This window comes from Carex rostrata, chromosome 31 (genome assembly GCF_964058835.1).
Source record: "Carex rostrata chromosome 31, lpCarRost1.2, whole genome shotgun sequence".
Taxonomy (NCBI): domain Eukaryota; kingdom Viridiplantae; phylum Streptophyta; class Magnoliopsida; order Poales; family Cyperaceae; genus Carex; species Carex rostrata.
Window position 1 is genome coordinate 2,315,034 of NC_135948.1, and position 23,295 is coordinate 2,338,328.

The 23,295-nt window shown below is 34.0% G+C and overlaps 3 protein-coding genes across 3 annotated transcripts; all 3 read right to left on the minus strand.

Moving 5' to 3' along the window:
* Positions 1 to 236: 236 nt before the first annotated feature.
* Positions 237 to 3,008, minus strand: LOC144547499 (actin-depolymerizing factor 5-like). Its single transcript, XM_078296166.1, has 3 exons — positions 2,870 to 3,008; positions 2,334 to 2,593; positions 237 to 729 (listed from the first exon to the last, which is right to left on the minus strand). Exons 1-3 carry the CDS (start codon positions 2,888 to 2,890, stop codon positions 579 to 581), a joined length of 432 nt encoding a protein of 143 aa, XP_078152292.1. The 5' UTR covers positions 2,891 to 3,008; the 3' UTR covers positions 237 to 578.
* An 8,068-nt stretch (positions 3,009 to 11,076) lies between these two features.
* On the minus strand, positions 11,077 to 17,414 carry RPN10 (regulatory particle non-ATPase 10). Its single transcript, XM_078295733.1, has 10 exons — positions 17,229 to 17,414; positions 17,021 to 17,134; positions 15,033 to 15,138; positions 14,826 to 14,940; positions 14,262 to 14,471; positions 13,348 to 13,633; positions 12,963 to 13,062; positions 11,915 to 12,018; positions 11,538 to 11,600; positions 11,077 to 11,369 (listed from the first exon to the last, which is right to left on the minus strand). The coding sequence occupies exons 1-10, from the start codon at positions 17,238 to 17,240 to the stop codon at positions 11,325 to 11,327; spliced, it is 1,155 nt and encodes a 384-aa protein (XP_078151859.1). The 5' UTR covers positions 17,241 to 17,414; the 3' UTR covers positions 11,077 to 11,324.
* A 624-nt stretch (positions 17,415 to 18,038) lies between these two features.
* Positions 18,039 to 22,107, minus strand: LOC144547142 (putative L-gulonolactone oxidase 6). Its single transcript, XM_078295734.1, has 5 exons — positions 21,758 to 22,107; positions 20,465 to 20,810; positions 19,714 to 19,969; positions 18,914 to 19,346; positions 18,039 to 18,444 (listed from the first exon to the last, which is right to left on the minus strand). The coding sequence occupies exons 1-5, from the start codon at positions 22,081 to 22,083 to the stop codon at positions 18,063 to 18,065; spliced, it is 1,743 nt and encodes a 580-aa protein (XP_078151860.1). The 5' UTR covers positions 22,084 to 22,107; the 3' UTR covers positions 18,039 to 18,062.
* Between the last annotated feature and the right edge of the window lie 1,188 nt (positions 22,108 to 23,295).

Consider the following 23,295-nt stretch of genomic DNA (forward strand, 5'->3'; position numbering starts at 1 on the left):
TATAGTTATTTGAACCCTCCTCTTATAGTTATATCGGGTTCATATTTATGAACAAAATGTTGGACAACATGGCCCACACGTCGAAAATATCCTCACCAATTGTAATAAAATATACTAGTTAATTAATATACACCAGCATTTGTCCACATATACTAGTTTTCTGGCGGTGGAGAAGAAATTATTTATAATTCAAGGATATCAAAAGAAAAACCGAAACAAAGTAATAAAATATTTGGGGGGGAGTACTGATTAATTCGAGTCAATTTTATTCCATCAAGCATACCATAACAATCAAAGTAAGCACACAGCATTCCTCACCTTGTTAATCAATGTTCATACACACTCACTTAGTCTCAATCATACATAGAACCCATATCAGTCGTTATCAGTATCTCTACCATTACTTGTTAACCAATCTACTACTATCCATGCATGTAGATTCATTTCTTAGCCAACACAAGCACGAAAAATCAATGTGTTGGTTCAAGGAACAATCTTCTTTTGGAAGTAAATAGACTGTGTTGACAAGTAGTAGTCGCTGCTATGTCACTGAGAACTATCTGGGCTTTAGTTGGGCCTCAGTGGGCCCTTTCTTTGATGAGATCAAAGCCCATTTCAGATGGTTCAGTGGCTTGCATTTCATAGTGCACCCCTTCTAAGACTCTCCTAAGGCCTTGTTTTGATGTGGCATAGAGGATCTTTGCTCTTATCCTTGATGCAGCAGGTGACCTTGTAACAGGGAAAAACAAATGAGAAAAGATGGAAGCTTTTTATTAAGTAATTTGCCTACTAAATTTCATTAAATCAAAAAAAAAAAAAATAGTGCATAGAGTTTACACCAAAGCGAAGAAGAAAAGTATTATCTTGCTTAAAATGGAGTTATTTCCAAACTAAATGCACTTGACCTTTGTTGTACTACTAAAAGAGACAGCTCACTTCTAAGAAATGATATCAATATTATTTCACACATATAATTAAGAAATAGTAAACCTCAATTATAAGATGCGACGTGAAGAAAAGATAATCAATAGTACTAAAAACAGCCGCAACAAGCCATAATACACAGTGACGTACCTTTGTTAAATAATTAAATAAGAGTTAGGCTAACATCAATGTCAAATGAGTTGAAAGCGTGGGGGCTAGATGAGACATCTTTTGCGAAAAATAGAAAAAGTTGTGATAAGGACATGACTTTAATTTGTGAGATAAGTATTGCATTTAAATAATATTTCTTTATCTTATTGGAATATTGGTACGAGTCTGATAATGACAACAACATGTATTTCATTATTTCGTTTTTGACAAATGCTCAACTTTTTAATAGCTAACAGTAATGTAAATGTAGCAAAGGGGTCTTATAGATTAGCAAAAACAGTGTTCATTTAATACAGAGAAAATTATGTCAATAATTAAATTCCAATTAATGTTTATTTGAGATAAAATTCAATTAAGATAGTGTTCAGTATACTCATAGGTTATATTCGAAAGAAATGACCTGTCTAATTGTGAGATGATCAATCTATATCTTTGACTTTTGACTTTTGAGTAACACTACTACCTAATACCTATAGATTTATCTCGGTACGTACCAAGAGGGGCCCATACCGGTACAATACCTGACCTCTTCCATTATTGATTTATATTGCGTCTTCAATTAGACTAAAAGAAAGGGAAAGATAATCATTAATCAACTCAACTTCTCTATTCCATTTCCATCCATCCCCTTTTGTAAAGTAGAAGAACCAAAGAAAAGAAAATTTGAACTTTTGTTCTACTGAATAAGCATAGAGGTTTGGTAAACAAGGCTAATGCGAGTGGGTTTAATGTCATAATCAAAGAATTTTTTATTGTAATATTAAAATTATTAACTTAATTAAATTTCGAATTTTTCCAGACTAAATTAATATTCAATGGCGTAAATCTGCAGCATTCCTTTTTGGGTCCACTTTGCTGGAGCGTTTTTGTTAGAACTAGTGGATTGAAAAGATTGCCAATAAGACTTCATATTGCCAGTCTAAATTAATTATCTATGAATTATTCCAAGTTGAGAGATTAGATCGGTACAGCATTCGTACCACAGAAGGTTATGGATCCATGTTTGATAATGAATGCTAAAATAGAGCAAATTTTGTGCAGATCTAGAAACAGAATTAATGAAACTTCAAGGTCTTAAATTAAATTCTAGTCAGTTTTACTTATACTAATTGAACCTCTTGTAAAACAGAAAAATGAAAGAAAAAAAAAACATTTTCATGCATAGCTAGCAATGGTTCAATATTAATGGAAATTAAAAAAAATTAAAGATCAGAACTGAGAATAAGCAAAATAATTACCATGCGATGAAGAAAATTTTGCTCTTCTGGCAGTTATCTGGTGTGATGAAATCAAAATCAAACACGGCATACCGGCAATCATCAGCCGGTAAGGCGGCAATTAACTCGTTGTAACCTTCGCCGGGCCCACCAACGTGGTCCACCAGGACTTCCCTGGACCGCTCGTTGATCTTGTACACCACAAACCGGTGCACGCGTCCCCATTTCATTTCCCTGTACCACTTCTTGCATTCGTCCTGTATTTTCATCCCCTCCGTTGCCTTTTTCAAAATTGCACAATTCATGAGCTAATTTTGTCTGATCAGAAAAATCAAGTATGTGTTCTTGGCAAGTATTTTGACCTTATAAGATTAGACATGAATTTCCCACATTTAAAATATCTTATAATTTGTTGGATTGAGTTTCGAGAGGTCATGATTAATTTCTTGATTGTGGGCACTCAAAGAAGAAATCAAATAGGAAACAAAAACATAATAGAAGAGCTTATGCTCAAAATTGAAAAATATATATAAAAAGATAAAGATGTTTGAGTGTACCATCTTAAAAGCCATAGCCATGGTGCCAGACTACTTTGCTTCTTTGGCAGCCTTTGTTCTTTTTTGATGTGCTTCTATATGCCTCCTGTGAGGTGATATTCTTCTCCTACCTAGTGTTTCTGTATATATAAAGATTGAATCTGGATTTTGTGTGGCCTTTTGCAGTGAAGCAATTCTGTAGCGGGTGTGGATATATACATTTGTTTCAAGTTTCAACATGATCAGTTGTATTATGATTCATGAACAGTGTGCACAATATGGATAACAAAAATATGATTTTAGTGTGGAGTATGTCTGTCTATATTTATATTCGTATGTATATAATTATTTATAGTTGAATTAAAAGTTATTAAATAGAAGAAAGTACAAATAGTTAGAGATAATGAACAATTATTTATTCTACATTTGCTGTAGTTATATTTTGGTTGAATACAAAACTAAATTGCATTTCAAACAGTTGTTAAACAAAAAGTACTAAATCGAATAATTAAATGACCTTTGAACAATTTGCATCACTTCATTTAGTAAATATGGCTAACTGTGGGAAAGACAACAAAAAATTCAAAAGTTCATTGGATCTTTGTAAAACTAACCTCAATCTAATATTATATGTTTAATTACTTTAAGGGTTTGTTCGGCTGCCAGTCAGGAACGTGAATGAATTTGGATTCGGATCTAATTTAAATGGTCGAAATATTGTTCTCATGAGAAAAAAGAATTCACTCTGAGTGAATTTTGAGTGAATTTTTTTTTTCACGAAAACAGTAAAAACTGAACAGGTCCTAAAAGAGTATGACTGTTTTTGGAGCTTGATTTTTATCCTTCAGTGCACATCCACGACATAGAGATTTGACTAAATCATTGTTCTGTGGACATTAATTCTCTTGTCCTTATCTTTAACTTTAGAAAATAATGTAAAGTAGAAATATTAATTATATGTACTATTCTTCCATTTCTCACCCTCTAAGCAACTTCCAACTTATACTTGATTTATCTAGAAACCTGAAATGTGCATTAAGGAGTGTGTGCAGCGAGGTATAACACATTGTTCATTGCTTAGAGATCAAATTATAGATATGTGTTAGAACATAGGTTTAGAAAATATCGGATTATGATCAAGAATACAATGAGTAAAATATTTTAATAAAGTTATAGTAAATTATTAAGCAATGAAAATATGAAGATTAAAATGTGTTTAACCACATGGGCAAATCTATGTATAGCTCAGGCGGTGCTCAACCACTCATTTTTCAAAAATTTTAATCATGTATATGGAACTTTTTTTAAAGTTTTTATATAATTCAACTCCTCAATTATTGCATTTGTGTTAGCAACAAATAGTTAGAATTCTATTTTGTTATTGTGAAGACTTAAATTCAAGCTCCGACTATGCATTATGTATTTAAATTTTAGCCTCTATTATAATTTTCTAGTTCTACCATATTTAATTAGATGAGTAAACTATTGATATAAGGTGTGTTTTCCTCAAGTGTGAGGTAAGTAAAAAATATTTCAAGATACAACAGATCATATAGACTTCATTTTAGAAGCACGTCCATGAGATAACAGATGGCTACAATTAAGGGTGGACATAGGATTTTTGTCAGGGAGGGGCAGGAATCAGATTCAAATATCTTATCAGGTTCAAACCCATTAGCTTATCGGGTCAATTCAATGTTTTAAAATCTAATTTTTTAAAATTTACAAAAATGAGATTTGGATTTATTGAAAATAAAATCCATAATAATGTTGTACGCGTTAAACTGAGAATTTTGATATGAAGAACGCAAAAAACCTCCAAACAGTTGATTTTATATGAATTTTACAAGATTTAACGCACATTTGGGTGTGTTAGATGGCAATCCGACTAGTGGGACCCACTGTTATAGAGCCACCATTTGAATTAATTTGAACTCCTCATTTAATGTGACTAATTTATTTTGGGTACACTCACACCATATAGATCAAAACATGAAAAACATAAAAAAAGCCATGGGCTCACCAAAAATCAAACCTATCAAAAAATTAAAATATAACAATAAGCATTCTATCGGGTCAATGACATGTGAGACCCCTTTGTAAGATTCTTCTCCCTCCTTTGTTATCTTAAAATTGATCTAAAAAAGAGGATTTTTAAAACTATAAAATTGAAGAGAAAGAGTGGCTTATTCTTATCAGCAATAAAGAGAAAGAACTTGACCCGTTTTTCTCCAGAAAGGGGCAGCCTAATTTTCAAGGGGGCAAAAACCGAAATCAACCTATTTTTTCAACTACTTAAAAAAAAAATCTAAGGGGGCAGAGGGGGGTGGGGGGGGGAGGGGGGGGGGGTGCAGGCCAAAAACGAAATCAATCTATTTTTTCCAAACTTTGAAATTACATATTTTTCACTCTAAACTCTGTAATAATATTTATACCCTTCTAAATTTCAAAGAATCACCAAATTTACGCATTTTACTATTTTTTTATTATAAAAACTCATTTTAAATTTATAAAATGTCCATTTTATTCTTTATTAAAAAAATGTAGCCTGTTTAAGAAAATGCCAGTGCAAATAGTTAAATTCTCTATTTCTGACATATATACAGTGACAGTTAGGTGTACACTTGTGTATGCGTCAGATTAGATTTAATGATGGTCATAATAGTATCATTTAACCGGAGAGTTATTTTTCAATTAGATCAAAATAATAAGGAGCGATGCATTTGACTAGGTCAAAAGAACAGGTTGTATATTTGACTAATTAAAAATAAATAAATGGATATTAAATAAGGGCATGTTATAAAATCATAAATTATTATGTTATTTACTTCAAAATACTTGTATAACATATTAAATTTTGAGTTTTAACATTTGTGTTCCAACTGTATGTACTGAATACTGATAATTTATAACCACACGGAGATCAAATTATGTGCTTTATTACTACTAATAACGTAACTGGAAGACGAGTTACATGCAAGTCGTGCAAGTGTTAGTAACAGACATGCACTGATGCACATGCAAGTCAAAAGCACCTGGCAATCCACGATCCATCATAGGAATTAGGACCCAGTCTCGGATCTAACGCAACACAACTCTGATTGCAAGGTTTCCTGTGCATGGAAATTGCAATCTCTATCTACAACCCATCTACAATACTACACATATGCATTCTTTGCTTCGCTTGAAAGAGAAGTGAGGGACCCCAATTGGCGTATGGACAAAAAGAAGACCACGAGCTAAAGAAAATAATTAAAAGGTGCAACACACTTTTCTCAGTACTGGTTTTGATTGTTTCAAAAAACAAATTATTGGATACGGTTTCGGTTTCGGTTTCAGACTCAGTTGGATCGTTCAATCTAAAGATTAAACGGACATTCTGGACTGAATTTGATTTTATTTGTTTTTTTTTTTTAATCCTTGACCGTGACTGCCAAGTAAAATTTTGATTTTAATTGTTATAAATCATTTAGCCACCTAAACAGTCGCATTCCAATTAAAAGGATAATTGATATTGACTGTTTGATTTAAAATGAACAGACCAAAATTATCTGAAATAATCGTCTAATAATTTATTTTATACAAATGGAGATGAACTGAACCTTATTTAGTGTGATCCCACCAATGTAAAAAGCTATAATTTTCTTTCGGAACACAAGTCTTTTTCTTCAAAAAGTGTTTGGGTAACAATTAGCCACCATTGTACCATATGCAGCCTTATTGTACCAAAGGCAGCACAGCACCACCCTACCTTTGTCTGGTTGTCTTGCCATATATCTCCAGCTAAGCTATATATCTATGAATTCGTATCCTCTGAGATATCTCAAACTTTGCGTGACTTTATGGAAAATCCCAACCGTTTAAATACGTTCTTCACGAATCTCAAAGCACACATAATATTGACCCCTACATCACCCGAATAGGCACCGGACATGTCGGTCACGCAAAAGTTGAGATATCCCAGAGGATTCGCACTCTATATCTATTGCCAGGAAAAGCGAATTCACATCCTCTCCAATACCTGATAAGGGAATCTTTTACAATTACTAGATCTGGACCGTTCTTTTTAACTTGGCACGAATCTCAAAGCCCAAAAATCTAGCCCCCTATGGTGACCCGAATCTCAAACCATTAAGTGAGGTGATCCTTTGCAATACCTGAGAGGATACGGATCTAGGAAAAGCATGGCTAGAAAAGAACACAAGCCACGATCCCACGAGACGTATACTGTATATGGCACAATGTTATTAAATGTTGTTTTTATACAGTATGCAGAAGGCCACTGCATACCGCATATGCAGTATGCGGCCGCATATGTGGAAATTTATGCGGATTTTAAAATAAAAATTCATATACATATAAACAAATATGCGGTATCATATAAACAGGAATGCGGTAATATGCAGTAATAATATGCGGCCAAATATGCGGTAGTAATATACGGCTGAATATGCGGAACCACACATATGATTGCATATAGATTTCTTTACTTTTGTTCAAGTAGATCAAATTCACCTTAAATCTTTTGCTCACAATTAGGTAATTGAAGAACAAAATCCAGATAAATATACATACATAAATGAATTCATATGTCTCGATTACATAAGAAATTAAGAATCATTTAATCTAGTCCGATTTTTGGTTCCAGTATCCCTAAATTAATTCGCTATTTTTAACTAGGCAAATAATCTGTAGTGTTAAACTAAATTAGGTGTGGGTGTTAGAAAAATCTACATTTCACTTGATTTCCATTCCAGTTATCCAGATTCAAGTATATATAATTCCCACCGTTCATATTGTATGAAGGAAAAACCATTAATGTCACTTTGGCATTACAACATGGAGCACAATGCCGACGACACCGTCAGTAGCTACAATGGGTACAAAGTTGGTGCATTACAGCGCTTCGTAGAATTGTACGAGCGAAAAGAACAGATGAATGGGTTGGGAGTTGGGTCCCACAAACCAAAGCTATTCCTCTTTAATTATTTTTTTTATAAACCATAATTAAGAAAAATAATTTTACCCAAGCAGCATAATTACAGTTTTTTTACAAAAACAAGAAGGATCGAACACGCTATTCAGTCCATATGATATTTCATTCTTGAGTCTGTCCAGTGCCATACATCTCCATGTATGCACATGTGTGATTAGATCGATAACTCATTATCGTATAACCTGTAGAATATGGCCATCATCTAATCACCACACTTATCTTATATGGTCAACCAGTGTACCTTGTTGATTGCCAAGATAAGGGACATTTAAGAGTAAACAAATTTATTCATTGTGAAGTTCTACAATTTAAGTCATCAACTCAAATGATCCACTAATATGAATACTCAAGGTACAAAATGATAAAATAATTCACTAATAAACTAAACACATCATACATATGATCTGGGTCTAGGACACCAACACTAACAATGCATAAGCCCTGGTGAGCACAGTACTTTTTCACAACTTGAATGTGAGAAAATATAACGCAGTTACATATTCGCTATGTTTATACACACAAATGGATGCCAAATTTATTTCTTTCGTAACAGTCGCATTAATTTTTTAAGTAAAATTTATTGCTATGAATACATCCTTCAATATTTGCTTTAATATCATCTGCATAATAATGAAAATTTATTGCTCTCATTAATATGTCCTTTTTACAAATTATTAGTATTTCATTCATAGATTTTTTGAACCATAGAAAAAGAAATCGTCATTTCCAATATTTTACTTTCTAAAAATTATATCTCTTCTTCAACAATAAAGTTATTATTTTTATTGTGTTATGTAGCATGATATATTTTATTATTTATGAACAAGGTCAATAGTATAATTTTTATTTTGTAGTAGTTTTTAATTTATATTATAATGATTTATGATATGAGATGTTTAAGAAATTATTATATTTAAATGTAAATGATTTTTCAAATACTTTAGAGTTGTGACATATACCCGCTCCGGATCCAGAACTGGACCCGATAATTTATAAACAAGTTATGAGTATCTATCTACCCAGAACCAAAAGACTGGACCCGAAATATCTTTGGGTAGATAAGTATCCGGACCCGATCCGGTTTGAAACAAATAAGTATATGAATCGAAATTCGGATCCGAACGCTTTTAGGGTAATGGGTCCAAATATAATAGTATCCGGACCCGATAGCATCTCTAGTGCATGTTCAAACGTTCCCTGATTGTCAGATCGAATTGGCTAGGGAGCAAACAAATGCCAACATATATATATTTTCTTAGCTCATCAAGACTCGTTAAGTTAGTAACAGAAAATGTGCAGGTCGATGCGTCTGAAATTCTGTGTCTATGATAAACATTTTTTATTACTTGAGACATTATCTGAACAAAAAAATTTCACAATCAATCGTCAATATCATTTTTAATTTTATAACCTAAAATATGATTGTAATTGAAAAAAAAACTTACTACAATCTTTAGATGAAAGCTAAAAGCACAATGCAGAGGCTGATCTGTAGATAACATACTTCCTAACACTTGGATGTGGAGCTTCGTTTTCAGCTAGAAGAGAAAAAAATGGTGGTTGAGTGTTGGAAGGGAAAAAAAGAAGATTATTTATATATATATATATATAGAGAGAGAGAGAGAGAGAGGGGTTGGCTAAAATCAAAGTGGTATTTCTTGAGCTTTGGTGCTACCAATTCGTTTTTCAATTTTTAAAGTTCAAAACGTCGATCCGAACCGTTCAAGTTGATCTCTATATTAAAATATGCTTGGAGACCAAATTTTTTATTTTTCTAAATTTTTTTACTATTTATTAAGCCACTTTGAAAATCGCTGATCCAACGGTGGCTTCTAATTTACTGTTTTGTTAACCCACCGTTGGATCAGTGACTTTCAAAGTAGCTTAATAAATAGTAAAAAAATTCAGAAAAATGTAAAATTTGGTCTCCAAGCACATTTTAATATAGAAATCAACTTGAATGGTTCAGATCAACAGTTTGAACTTTGAAAATTGAAAAACAAATTGGTAGCACCAAAGCTCAGGAACTACCACTTTGATCTTAGCCAACCTCTCTCTCTCTCTATATATATAAAATCATGGGACCGAAATACCAATTCGGTCCTAGCTGAAAAAACATGGGGACCAAATTGGCATTTCGGTCCCAAAAATAAATCGGTTCTACACGGATGGCCACACTATTTGGTGTGAAAAAGTGGAAAATAACAGGGAACCGATTAGGCAATTTGGTCCAAAAAAAGTAAAAATTCCGGACCGAATAGCCTATTCGGTCCTTGTTTTTGTAAAAAAAAAAAAGTAATCATGCTGTTTTGTAAAATCATTTTTCGTAATTATGGTTTATAAAAAAAAATTCTTTCCTCTTTGTCAACACGCACGCATCTGATTTGATAATATTTTGAGGCCATTTTTCTCATCTGTAAGGGAGCCACACCTAGTTCCTCCTGTCATCCCCAGCCTATAATATTCCATAATTTTATCTAACTCTACTAAATATTTATAAGTATGTTTTCCGGAATAATAGCTAATACTAATTGATAAAAACAATTCAAGGTCCAAATTTTATGCCAATGAAACTGTTATAGAAATGTTAGGCATTCTTTTGTTCGTCTTCACAATAGAAACCACTCTTGAACCTTTTGATTTGGTACCATAACGAAGCGGCTTCTTAGGTTCGAGCTAACTATCAATTACATTCCTTTTTTGAGCCACATTTCATGCATAACCATGCGAATAGAGAAAAATCTTGATTATGATTTGGCACAGATAAGATATCAGTACCAAATAATCTTCTACCAAATAATAATGAGTCCGGCTAGTATAATATTAGTGTTATATGACACTAACTTCAAAATTAATTGAACAGACTTCAAACGATTAATTCAAATCTTTCAAATCGATTTACTTTATAAGTGATGCGTTTACATGTAATTTTTCATTTTTTATTTATTTAATATTTTCGAGTTATTTTTGTATCAAATCAAGCGATAAAAATATTGAAAAATGAATGTATTAAAATTAACTTAAAAACTCACTTATTTGATTGCTTGACTTGATACTAAATAAATTCGAAAATTTATAAATTTGCATATAAACGCACAATTAATGAAGTACATCGGTTTGAACGGTTTAGATTCACCGTTTGAAGTTGATTCAATAGATTTTGGAGTTGGTGTTATATAAGCTTAAATGACACTGATGTTATACTAGCCATACTCAATAATAAGAACATTGATGTCGTACCAACTCTCCTACTATTAAATTACTGGAGCTTAATTAACAACTGCAGTTCAGTAGTACTTAAAAGAAGTGGCTCCAAAAGAGAATCATGGCATATCTGAAGCAGTAGGCAACAAAGAAATGTGCCAAATAAAATAAAACAAAGCAGTGCCTTGAGTACATATCACAAGTAGCTACAAGTTTAATCATACAAAGGCACCCGAAACATATCAATACCAAGGACTAAATGAAGGGCTAATAATTTCACTTCTCCTCGCTTTTATCTGGCTTGTCTTCCTTTTTCTCTTGCTGAAGGAAAAAATATAACCAAAGTCAAAGAAGAAGAAGAGAAGGATAGGTCATAAAACAATTCTTAAAACAAGCCATAAAACATTTATTGGATAAGAGCAAAATGTTATGACAACAATTGCACCCTAGGTTTAAAAAAAAAGTGGGTTCATACGAGGAGAGGCATACCTCAGGTTGTAAAGAATCAAGCAAACTCCTCACAGAGGGATCATTTGGATCAACACCAGGAAGCTGTTACAATATCATACAGGTGATATTATTATGTGACTAAAAGGAAATATTGCAAATATATACTGATGCAGTAAGACTAACGCTAGTTCATTGCCTTCTCAATTCCTTTTAAAGACTTGATTTGGCCCAATTGAACAATTGAAACAGAGGAGGCTAATGGAGTATTAATCATGTACAATTGTAAATTACAGGGTCAATTCAGGCAGAAAAAATTATCTCCACTGAACTCAATTAGCAGGATAGATGGTATTATTTTGACAACTAACAAAGTTGATTAGAAAGAAATAACATGAAATAGAGAATTTGTATCTTACCGAACTAAGGATAGAAGAAACAAAAGACTGATCACCAAGAACCTTGTTCACGTCTGACTGATTTCCAGATTCTTCCTTTGCTGCCTCAACTGACATTTGAAGAGCTACATCCACAACATTAAACTTGCTATTAGCTTTCTAATTTATTTAGCGAAACAAGTAGGGGTGAAAACGGAGCAGATATGGAGCAGTAGTAAAACCATATCCTTATCCCTTTTTTCATTTTCTGGATACAGATACGGAGCGGATATCAGGATACGGATACGGGTCTGGATCAGATCGGATATTTATTAAAATAATATAAAAAAATATTAAAGTTCGCACTATTTATCTAATTAATTATAATGGCAAGTAACATAAATTTTGCATAATATATATTAAAATATATGGTATATATCTAATATTCGGATATGGATAATTGAAACGTAAAACCATATCAGTATCCTTATCCACACGGATATTCAGATATCCACATCTAAGTTTTCGAATACGGATCGGATTCCATACCATTTTCACCCCTAGAATACAAAAATCAAAACTACATAGATAAGAAAACCAAAAAATGCCCTTGGAAGAACATCTAGTCTCAGGTCCAATTTATCACCTCGGCGTCTCTCATTTTAGCACATAAAAACATTGGTTTTTGTCCCAGCTCAGGAACCTTCAATGTTCTCATACTAAAAGAGAAACATCTCAGATTGAAAACTATAATTACACACATCATAGACATCCTGGATGTTCTTCCACATGTACAGTACTCATGGTACCAGATAAAGCCCTTCAGAATTAGTAGTTTAGTACAACAATTCACAACCAAAATATAGACTTACTATAGTATCTCTCCTTCTCAGAAAAACACAAGATCGGACAAGGTTGTAATCTTTTTTCACAATAGGCCATTGGGATTTTCAAATTATGCTCAACTGTTACCAGCCGCATTTGAAACCTCCAACTGGTGCCAGTTTGCTATATTTAATTTTACTTTACCAATCAATTATCAATAGTGTGAAATGACATAAATCAACCACTTGTAGACATAAAAACTAACCTAGAGCCAAATCTGGGTCAGTCGTGGTAATGTCTGATGCGGGCTGTACATCATCCATTGACATGGCAAGAGCTTGCTGTAGCAATGCAGCCTCATCATCCTGTCATACAACTAGGATCTGTTAATAGCAAATACATAAACATACTGCATCCCTAGCGAAACAATTTACCATCAAGCCATCATCAATTTTACCAAACAAAGACCAACATTCAAAAACAAATTTAATCTACTTGGCACAGTTAACCAGTACAGGTATGAAGATGGTACAAACTGGATAGTACTAAAAGAAAAGGTTACTTTTGTTCAAAAAATATCTTTACTGTAGTCTGTATTTTTCGTATTTCATTTTGTAACATTATTTCAAAATTTCACAATTAGAAATTACCTGAGCACCCTTATCATCAGCTTCAGCCATGACAGCATCAGCTGAGCTAGAGGCACCAGCATCTCCTTTCTCTTTACCAGATGAATCCTCAGCAGCCTTTTTGGCAGCAGCCTCCTGCCTGGCTCGCTCTTCCTCCATTGAAACCCTAAGCGCCAGTGCCAGCTCTGGGTCCACATTCGGATCAACCCCAAACTCAAACCCAGTCATGCCACCTACTGTGGCTGCAGCTGCAGCAGCTGCTGCAGCAAAGCCACTTCCACCCTCCTCACCAGTGAAAATTGGAGTGCTATGATGAATCAAAAGTAATCATTAACGACTGACAAAAGCACTACTGAACAGTTTCTCAATTTTGCAGAGGCACATAAACAGAATAGATATCATCCATGACATCCTTGTCTGTATCCACATAATAATTCATCAATAAATTATTGGTGTCTGTATCTGTGCGGAATGGATGCAGTTTATTATTAGGTTGTAACATGATGCGGATACAGATAGGGATAATTGAAAGACCCTCGTATTTTTTATTTTGTCATTTATGAACATCAAATCCTATATGCAAACCTGTTCTCAATTTTGTAAGTTTAAATTTGTATGTTAATTTTCTACAATGCTTGTTTCTTTGTACTAGTGTACTTGTTAGTAATATCTGCCAATTATCCACTTCGTCTTATCAAAATTCATATCCATCAATTATCAGTATCTGACTAGAAGCTTACCATTTCATAGCGCACACAAATGAATACTTTTAGGTTGTCTGCATGGAACAAAAAAAAAGACGAGAAAAAAGAGATGTCTGGTTTGTATGTCTATGAGAGACAACTCGGTACATTGATAAGAGGTTAGAACCTAAAGAGAAACTTAATAAAATGACATGAAGAGTTAGAACCTAGAAAAAACAAGAAAAGATGTACCTGATGAGGACATCAGAGAGGACGTTCTGGCTAGGAGGAATATGTACAATGTGGCTGCTGTCACTGTTGTTGACTGCATTAATCATCGCCTCCAGCTTCTCTGGTTTCCCGTCCTCCGACTCACCAAAGTCTACAATATCCAGTGCCACATTATTTTTCTTCAGCTTCTTCCCTAGCGACTCCAGAACCTTTATATCATATTTTATCGGACTATCAACAAAGAAAAGAGAAATTAGGGAACATATATAAGTTTGCTTTCAATCAGAACTACATCAATGATCTTGCCAGGTACTGTAGTCATCTTTTATAGTAAATGATGTAGCTATTGTTGTTTTGTGATTCATATCGGTAAGCAGTAGAAACCAGTAAGATAAACGATCTATTTGAAATTTCCCTTTTTTAGCTGGTGCTGTCAATATCAATTTGGCCTTTCCTAATTAAGATTTTAAGAGCTGGCAAAAAGTTTTACCTGAAGATAAATCAAACTGAGCTGTTTGAAATATTGTGTATCAAACATTTTCAAAGAAGTCAATGAGGCAATTTAATGAGATAAGAATTTATTACCTCCCAACAAAAACTATTATCCTTTGTTGCTGCCTTTTGTTTTGGCGGTGCTTTAGGGCCAATTGAGCCACTTGTATGGCAGCTGTCAAGTTCGACTCACCGCCAATTTCCAAACCTAACAAGGTAGAAGCATAAATAAAATAATTGAAGGATGAAAAATGAGAAAGAAGAGAACAGTGAACACATGATGTAACAAAGCAGACATACCATGCATGCAAGCAAGGATTTTGCCAAGATCACTCGTAGGAGTAACCAAAACACGCACACCTTTTCCAGCCATTGTCATAACTCCAACTGTATTTTCTGGATTTGACTGTAACATTATCATATAACAAAAACTTTTAATACAATAAGCCCAACCTACTGCGAAAAATGGATCCAAAAAGCCATAACATATGCTTATTTCAGGCACATGCACGACTCAATGTGCTTGCACATCACTGATCAAAAGTAATTCAACACATAAAAAAGCTACAAAAATATGCAAGGATTTATTTAAAATAATTGGGGCTTCTTGATGATGTAAAATTCATTAAAAAATAAGCTTAATAGAAATCAGTCTTATTTCACAGGTACAGCTAGCAAATATTTTAATTCCCAAGACGGGATTACTTGACAATTCATTATTTTGACAATCTTAACAATCTTTAAAACTAAAATTTATATTTGAAATTCAACATTTCCGGCATGATCTGTATTATCCACATATCATGTCTCTATAATACGTGATGAGATTTGGTGGATGTTTCACCATACATCAAGTGACTTGAAATTAATGGTCCTTGATGCATCATCAAACAATACTTAAATTGCGTGAAATTTGATTGTTAGACTATCTATATTCCCAATAACATATTGGTACATTTACGTTCCAATTTTCAATCTTATTTGATTGTTCTTAATACATTGGCAAGATTTTAGAAAGAACCATTGTCCAGTGATCCCTCATCAATTCCTAAATTACTCATGCAAACATATTAATTCAATCTTACTAAACTAGTTGAGACATAAATTCCAGAAAAGGAGGAACATTGATTGTAGGAATCCTGTGACGATGGTATGCTGAAGTTTCATTCATCAAACTAATTTGCAGAAGAATTATATAGGAACCTTGAAAAGTTAACTAAAAAGTGAGCAGTGTTTGTTATGCTCTTGTTTTGGGTCTCAAGTGGAACAGAAGAAAGGAGGGAAAGAGAAAAAAAGTGAACAGACAGTTGGCAACAGGAGAGAACAATAAAACAAGAAAAAAAAAGGTGAGGAAAGGAAGATCACAATCAAAGAGCAAAAAAGCGGTAATTTTCTCGGTCTCTTCTTAATCACGAGTTTGCTAGATCATAATCATAGTTGATGTAATAGTACTAAATGGGCAAATAAGAATAAATTGCAACAGTTGAGAGACAAATATAGTTTTATTAACTTCTAGAGTAAGAAATAAGAAATTCATAGACTTGAAAGGCATAAAAGAAAATTGACCCAATATACAAAGTATAACTGTTGTAACCTCAATTTCACAACCACCAGTAATTTAAACCAACTTTAATTATATGACCAACAAGGATTATAACTCCTCCCACACTTCTAATTTGCTATTTACTAGTTTTCTACTTTCTTCTTACAGTCTTAGTTATCTAATTTAGTGTAAAATCCAGCCCTAATTGGTTCTCAGATACGAAAATAATTTAATCAAAGAATGATTTTGTGCAATAGTTGTGGAAGCATCTTATCCGAGATATAGTCAGATAGAATATGCTGTTGTATTAAAATTTTCCATCTAAAAGGTCTACTTCAAAGCAGATCAATAGTGCTTCTGCAACTACAGAAAAATGCATAAGCACCCTAAGAACTGGGATTGTGCTACATACTTACAGAATATTTCAACATAGAATTCTGATTAATAGTTCCTCAGAAAAAAAGAAGAAGAGGAAAACCCCCCTGTGCGACATCATTTTCATCTTTCTAAATATTGGAATCAAAATTTAAGTTGCAGATTCTTCAGAGAGAGAGAGAGAGAGAGAGAGAGACTCAGGACTCAAAAGTAAAAATTACTAATTCCAGTAATTCTGCTAAAAAAAATCTTCCAAGTGGACTATCCTTGAATAAATAAGAACCAGCTCCATTCAAAATCAATACCTGAACATAAAAACCCTAAATCAAAGAGACGGCACTTTTTTAGTATTAGATTGGGGAAAAAATACCTGGGTTTTAGCGCCACAAACGAGATTGACAGCGTCGCATTGGGCCTGAAATCTATTAGGAGCATAATCTCCGTTTCTCATCCACTCCGAATTGTCAAGACATATCATAGTCGCCTGTGTTCAATCAGATCCAATTAAACGAATGCAAGCACGACAAAAGAAAGATTCCAGAAAACAGAGATAGAACCTAAGAAGGAATTTTTAATACCTCGAGAACCATGGCGATCGATGCTAGATAGCTAGAGAAAGAAAAAGAGAGAGAGAGAAGAAGAAGGCGGAGCTTAGCTCTGCTTCGTTCGTCTTTTGAGCGATGTTTCTTGCGAGTTGAGAAAGGTCTGATGCCCTGATGGGAGAGAGATGGGTTGATGCCTTGATGGTAAGCAAATATACAAAAAAGGCCTTCTCTTGCCGACTTAAGGTCCAATTTGATATTTCCGTTGAAAGGAAACTTAGCCTCAAAAATAGGCCGAGATCTACTTTTTATGTTTGCTCTGTGTCGGTACTCTTTATTGGGCTGAAATAAATTTGTTAGGTTCAACCCGGAGTTAAATTTAGAAACGGGCTTTTACAGGCCTACTAAATTTGCTGTGTCGATTCGATTCGTTTTCAGCCCTAATAGAGAAAAATATCTGTTTCGGTATTGTATTCAAATGAGAGCTTAGTACTTTGGATGTAAGAGCGAAAATATTTTCGGCTTTCGGGCCATGTCCATGGCAAACAAGCAGCTAGATGCTTGAGTCTAGTTGTTTGCGGTCCATCCGATCTAATATAAAAGATGAACCATATCTGACCCCACTTAGATTAAAATAATATTACATGATATTAGCCGCGCTGACCTGATTCGTTTGTTTTAGATTGAATGTATCGAATATAACAAACAGAACCCTGTTTTTTAAAGAAAATAATTAAAACAGAATTCATACTATCATACATGTTTTCTCAATTACAAATGCTACAACTATATCTTTTATTACCGACGATTGACGAATAACAACTCTGTGTATATGTGTATCTATAAGACTATAACGAACCAAATTCCATTTCATCTTCTAACATGCGCACAGACCCTTGCATCCCTAAAAACTTTACCAGGTCTACAAAAGTAGCCTTTATCGGGAGCACAATGCAAATCCTCTGAGCAAATACAAAGCCCTTCAAGGGCGCACCTTTCCTTTGACACAACCACACTCCCAGCTACCCCGAGAATTTGGTCAGACCACTCGCTTGAGAACAAACCTTCAGGATCGTACCGATCCTTCACTTCGAGAAAATCATGACTCTTTTCGTATTTCTTGATAACACCATTGAATGCAATGTTGCGATTCTTGCCCCAATGTGGCAAGCCGTTGTACTTAAACAGTGCTATCTGCTCTATCTCTTCAATGAAATCTTCATACAATCTTGGAGTAGCTGGGTTATGGCTCCTGAGAATGTTTATACAAATAAATTAATAATTTGGAGATGTTTATTCAAAATAAATCATAATATTAACCTATGGAACAAAAAAAAAAATATAATTGATTAGTTTTAATTTTATTTACCATTCAAGATAGGAGGTGACACATAGTCATTTTGCATTCTATATATAGTTTTCTTATCTTCACTTTTGTGAAAGCTGAGAAAATCAGTTTATTAGAGCATGATGTAAAGTTAATTATTTATACTTGCTTGTCAGTGTAGGTTAAGTTTATAGAAGAATATCTGTTCTTTTATAATTATATACAAAAGTTCTTGTATTCAGGTTATGCCCTGCTGGTAATTAATGCACAAGAAAACATTTTTACTAGTATATGCAAAAGTCACTGCAAATCTAGATCTATGTATGTAATATATGACTAATGTATCAGTACTTGAAATACAACATAATGAAATTGCTGGTAACAATATATAAACCTGTAATAAGTGATATCGAAATCAAGCATGTCTGACTTTTTACCCAGGTACGCTGAAGATTCCTTGACATAGCGCATCAGAATCCCATCATAGAGCTCAAGCCCACAAAGCGCCTTCGGGTATATATCCCTCAGCTTTTGTATGTCCAAAATAAACTCCTTCACTCTATCGAGCGGGATGCTGACAGTGGTCTGGTGAAAAAAAGACCCCTTGATCCGTGGGTCCCAGGGGCATGCTGTCAGAAGCGAATCCTCCCGACCAAATGCACAACCCCCGGAGGCTTGCATTTTGTTCTGATAACCAATCACAGGATAGCCCGTGAAAACAAGGCCGTTGTTTGTCAAACCGTACCGAGCAAGTGACAGCGTAGATGTGATCAACCTTGAGTTCACGCATTTTCCGTTGGCATCTTTTACTGCCTCTGATGCCTCCTCTGCATTTTACCAGTTTGTTGTGACTAAACAATAGTAAGCTTCAGCTAGTCATTAGCTATTTAGCTAGGTTGCATGTGATGTTTCATATAAGAAAAGTAAAATAAATGATTTTTTGGTGAAATTATGTTAACTGACTGCCTTTATACAGAGATAATAGCTGAAAAAAAAATATCCCAATTAAACATAACTTGAGAGTGTGATACATTGTTTGGATTACCCAATTCATATATAGAAACACAAAGCTATACTATGTCAATGTTAAAGGGGAAATTAATTGAATAAATTTTAGGATATAAAATGATTGTTGCTGATTGATTGGAACACATATTAAACAAAAAAGTAAATAGAAGGCAGGACTATATCTACCTGCCAGTCTATTGGCCAGAATAACTGCAGTGGCAGTGGGCCGGAATCCAATGAAATTGTACACTCCATCTCCTGATACATTGACCGGTACACGGTTATCGAGACGGTACAGTACATTGCCGTGGCCTGGATGCCATGCAATGTCTGCAAACTCGTGCTGCTGCCCAAAATTGACAGCCTGCTCTGCCAAGTCAGAGTCATTGCGCGTCAAGTAGCTTATGGCACGCTTGAACATTGGTTGCAATTGTAATGTCACCTAGCAATAATTAGAGGGTCAATCTAATGAGTTTCAGAAATATTGTTCTTATTCAAGGATCAGAATTTAGTGCCATTTGTTTTTTGCATTTTTCTTGTCGTAACCGAGTTCAGTGATCTCTTTTCCAGACTTCCTGGACTAGTATATAATTATTTATCCAATTTCATTGAATATAGTTACTGTCTAGTGGCAAAACCTTAATTAACTAGATAAAACACAAATCATGTGATTTATCTGTACTTGTTTATTTTGTAACAACAGTTATTAATCAAATATGGGCAAGACCCATGTTTTTCCTTAAAAAAAATCTGTACTTGTTTAATTACGACATAGGATTTATTAACACTCATAATGATATGGAATTCGGGATTATTTAAATAAACTTCCAGCCATTCATTGCAATATTCAACTTTTTCTTAGTCGAGCAACACTCGAAATGTATTATACCAATCCGGAATTCATTGATTACGAGGATCAAATATGTACGAGACGCACCTGAGATATTACCCCAAGAACACCAAGCGACACTTTAGCCGCATCCAGGTCAGCATCACCGATTTCCAGCACTCTGATTGCTGTGTAATGTTGAGAGGCAGGTGCCGGTGTGACCAGTCTCATGCCGGTCACGTACTCGTGCACTGCACTCCCCTTTCCCCAAAGCGAGCTCCCATGGGCCCCAGTCGAGAGCATTCCACCAATCGTCAACCCATACCAGTATGGCACATAAGGCAGTGCCAGGTTGGCCTCTGCTGCCGCCTCGATCAGATCTCTGAGGGTCATCCCGCTTTCGACTGTAATTTGCATTCGTGTTGTATCGATGCTCACGACCTGGTTAAGGTACCTGTGTGAACCCGTGGATGAATTCATATTTAACTTTTTGATTGATCTCTCTATACTGAAACTTATTTTCTGACGTTATATATAAAGTATCTAAATATTGGTATAATGTTGACATTTTTGTGTTTTGCTGATCAGCTGGTAACCTCTTAATTTGTATGGACTATCTCTTCGAATTATGTTGGAATACAATGATAATTAAAAAAACCAGACTATTTTTAGACCGTCAGGTCTGAAATAGACAACAGAACTTATCAGGGACCATTCAATGATTTTTCTACTACTGGAGGGGATCCAATTAATAGTAGGGAATAAGCTTTACGAAAAAAAAGTAGTAGGGAATAAGATGCACATTCGAAATGAAAAGTTTAAACTAATGCCATCATTTATCAAAAGCAATTTAAAAATTAATAAGTATTATTTTCTACCGAGACAAATTACAAAATGGGAGAGGAGGTGAAATCAAACTTTATTTCTAAGGTAGGCAATTATATCAACTAAACATATAAAAGAAACTAATTTCAAATTAAAAGCGGGTTTTCTGTTGCAACAAGCTAAAGCATAATCAAGAGAAAAGACAGTACAAAAACTTACTAACCTATAAAAAAAAGAGTAAAGGAACAGCATACTTTTCAGAGAGTTAACCTTTTTTTTTTTGTCTTTTAAGGTTAGTGCTCTGAACGGCCACTAACAATTGTATTAATAAGAAAAGTATTTACAAGAAAATGTTAGTGGGTAATCACTAATTACTAATAATTAGTACATCTCACTAGATGCTGGAAAGCACTGAAACAGAGATTTAACTTCACAGACTACTATACAATAATAACAAGCACCATTTTACAAACAAATAAAAGTTGCTTTAAAAAATTATAAATAATAAGTAAAGCAGGTGTTTGAGTAATGTGTATAACCTTTTATACATTTTGGATTAGAAGAACAGAAACCTACCGTGTGCTGATCGAAATCCCGTCGGACCCACCGGGACAAGCAAGTTTGGGTATACTATGCGAGAACCTTGTAGCGACCTTCATCTTTGTCTTAGAAGCTGTTGCATTAGCCACGATACGAACCAACTCCTCCTCTGAGGAAGGATAAAAAACCTGGCTGGCATGACAAGTGGATCTATCAGGAAATGTGCCATATGCACTGCTGACTGTGCAATCTGTGGTTCCCTTGACACATTGCACCGGCTCAGGCGGAGGGCTCGCAGCCAAGGGAGGTACTACTAAGGAGAGAAGGAGAATGAGTGTAGTTGCTAGTGTTGGGATATGCATGTTTATTTTAGAGGATAATTTAGTTTGAATAAGAGAGACTAAGTGCTACATCTGCCCTGTAAATATAGAATTGCTGTATCTGTGCCACATCAATATTCTTCTGCTGCGCACCACCTTCCAGTGCAGTGCACGTGTTGAACGGGAGAAATACGGAGTACTCGTAAGGATATACATACCGTGATTTTGAATAATACAATGCACAATTAATATTTTCAATGGACTCTTTGGTCCTCTTCAGTGCTTAACTAAATGATCATAACAAATAACAAACAATTGTTTGAGTAAAAGTTCAAGAGTTCCAAGTCATCAAATTATTTAATATTCACAAAAATATTCTATCTTGATAATTAATGAATCTGTGACTTTCCACACTAACAGCTAGCATTGTCTTTGTCATTATACTAAAAAGTAAAAACAGATTTTCTGATCATAACAAACTAGAAGTCCTTATATAGTTAATTGATAGAAATCAACACTACTAACTACGCTGATCTTTTAATTAATTCTTCACAACATAATATGGTTGATTTTTCATGAGTCTCAAATTTAACTTTGCCTATAATTTCTATGTGGTTAGTAAATTAAAGAATGAAGTGTGGAATCAACAGTTATATTTACAAAAAAAAAAAATAATCTAGACTAACCTAATCAAGACAAATAATTTTTAAACGAAAGAAGAAAAATATGTTAAGATTGCAAAAACTATAACTTGTTTTTAATGACTCAATTTTTTTTTAGTAAAGGTTGAATATCAAGTTACCCTTGACAGCTACTGTCAAGATTTCAAAAAAAAAGAATATCAAGTCATCCAACTATTTAATATCATAAAAGATTATGCTTTAATTTCGGATTTTGAACTTGTAACATTTTCCTACACAGAAATCATTATTTTTTCTATTAGATTAAAAACTGTTTCTCTTAAGACTCAATTGTTAATTGATTATTTATTTAGTTACTCATCAATAGAACTTGTTTAAATTAACCTTTTGTTGTGTGCATAAGACGACAAATTAAGTTATTAATTCACTAGTTTGATATTTTATTAATTTATATTTTTGCTTATGTGTTTCAATGATTGGTATCAGTGAGTCAACAACAGAACAACTTTCATCCAAAGTCCAAACAAATTAAAGGGGACAAATTTTAATTACTCGGTGATCTTGCATCTTCAAGAGCCGAAAGGTAACATGAGAAACTTAAAAAATATATACG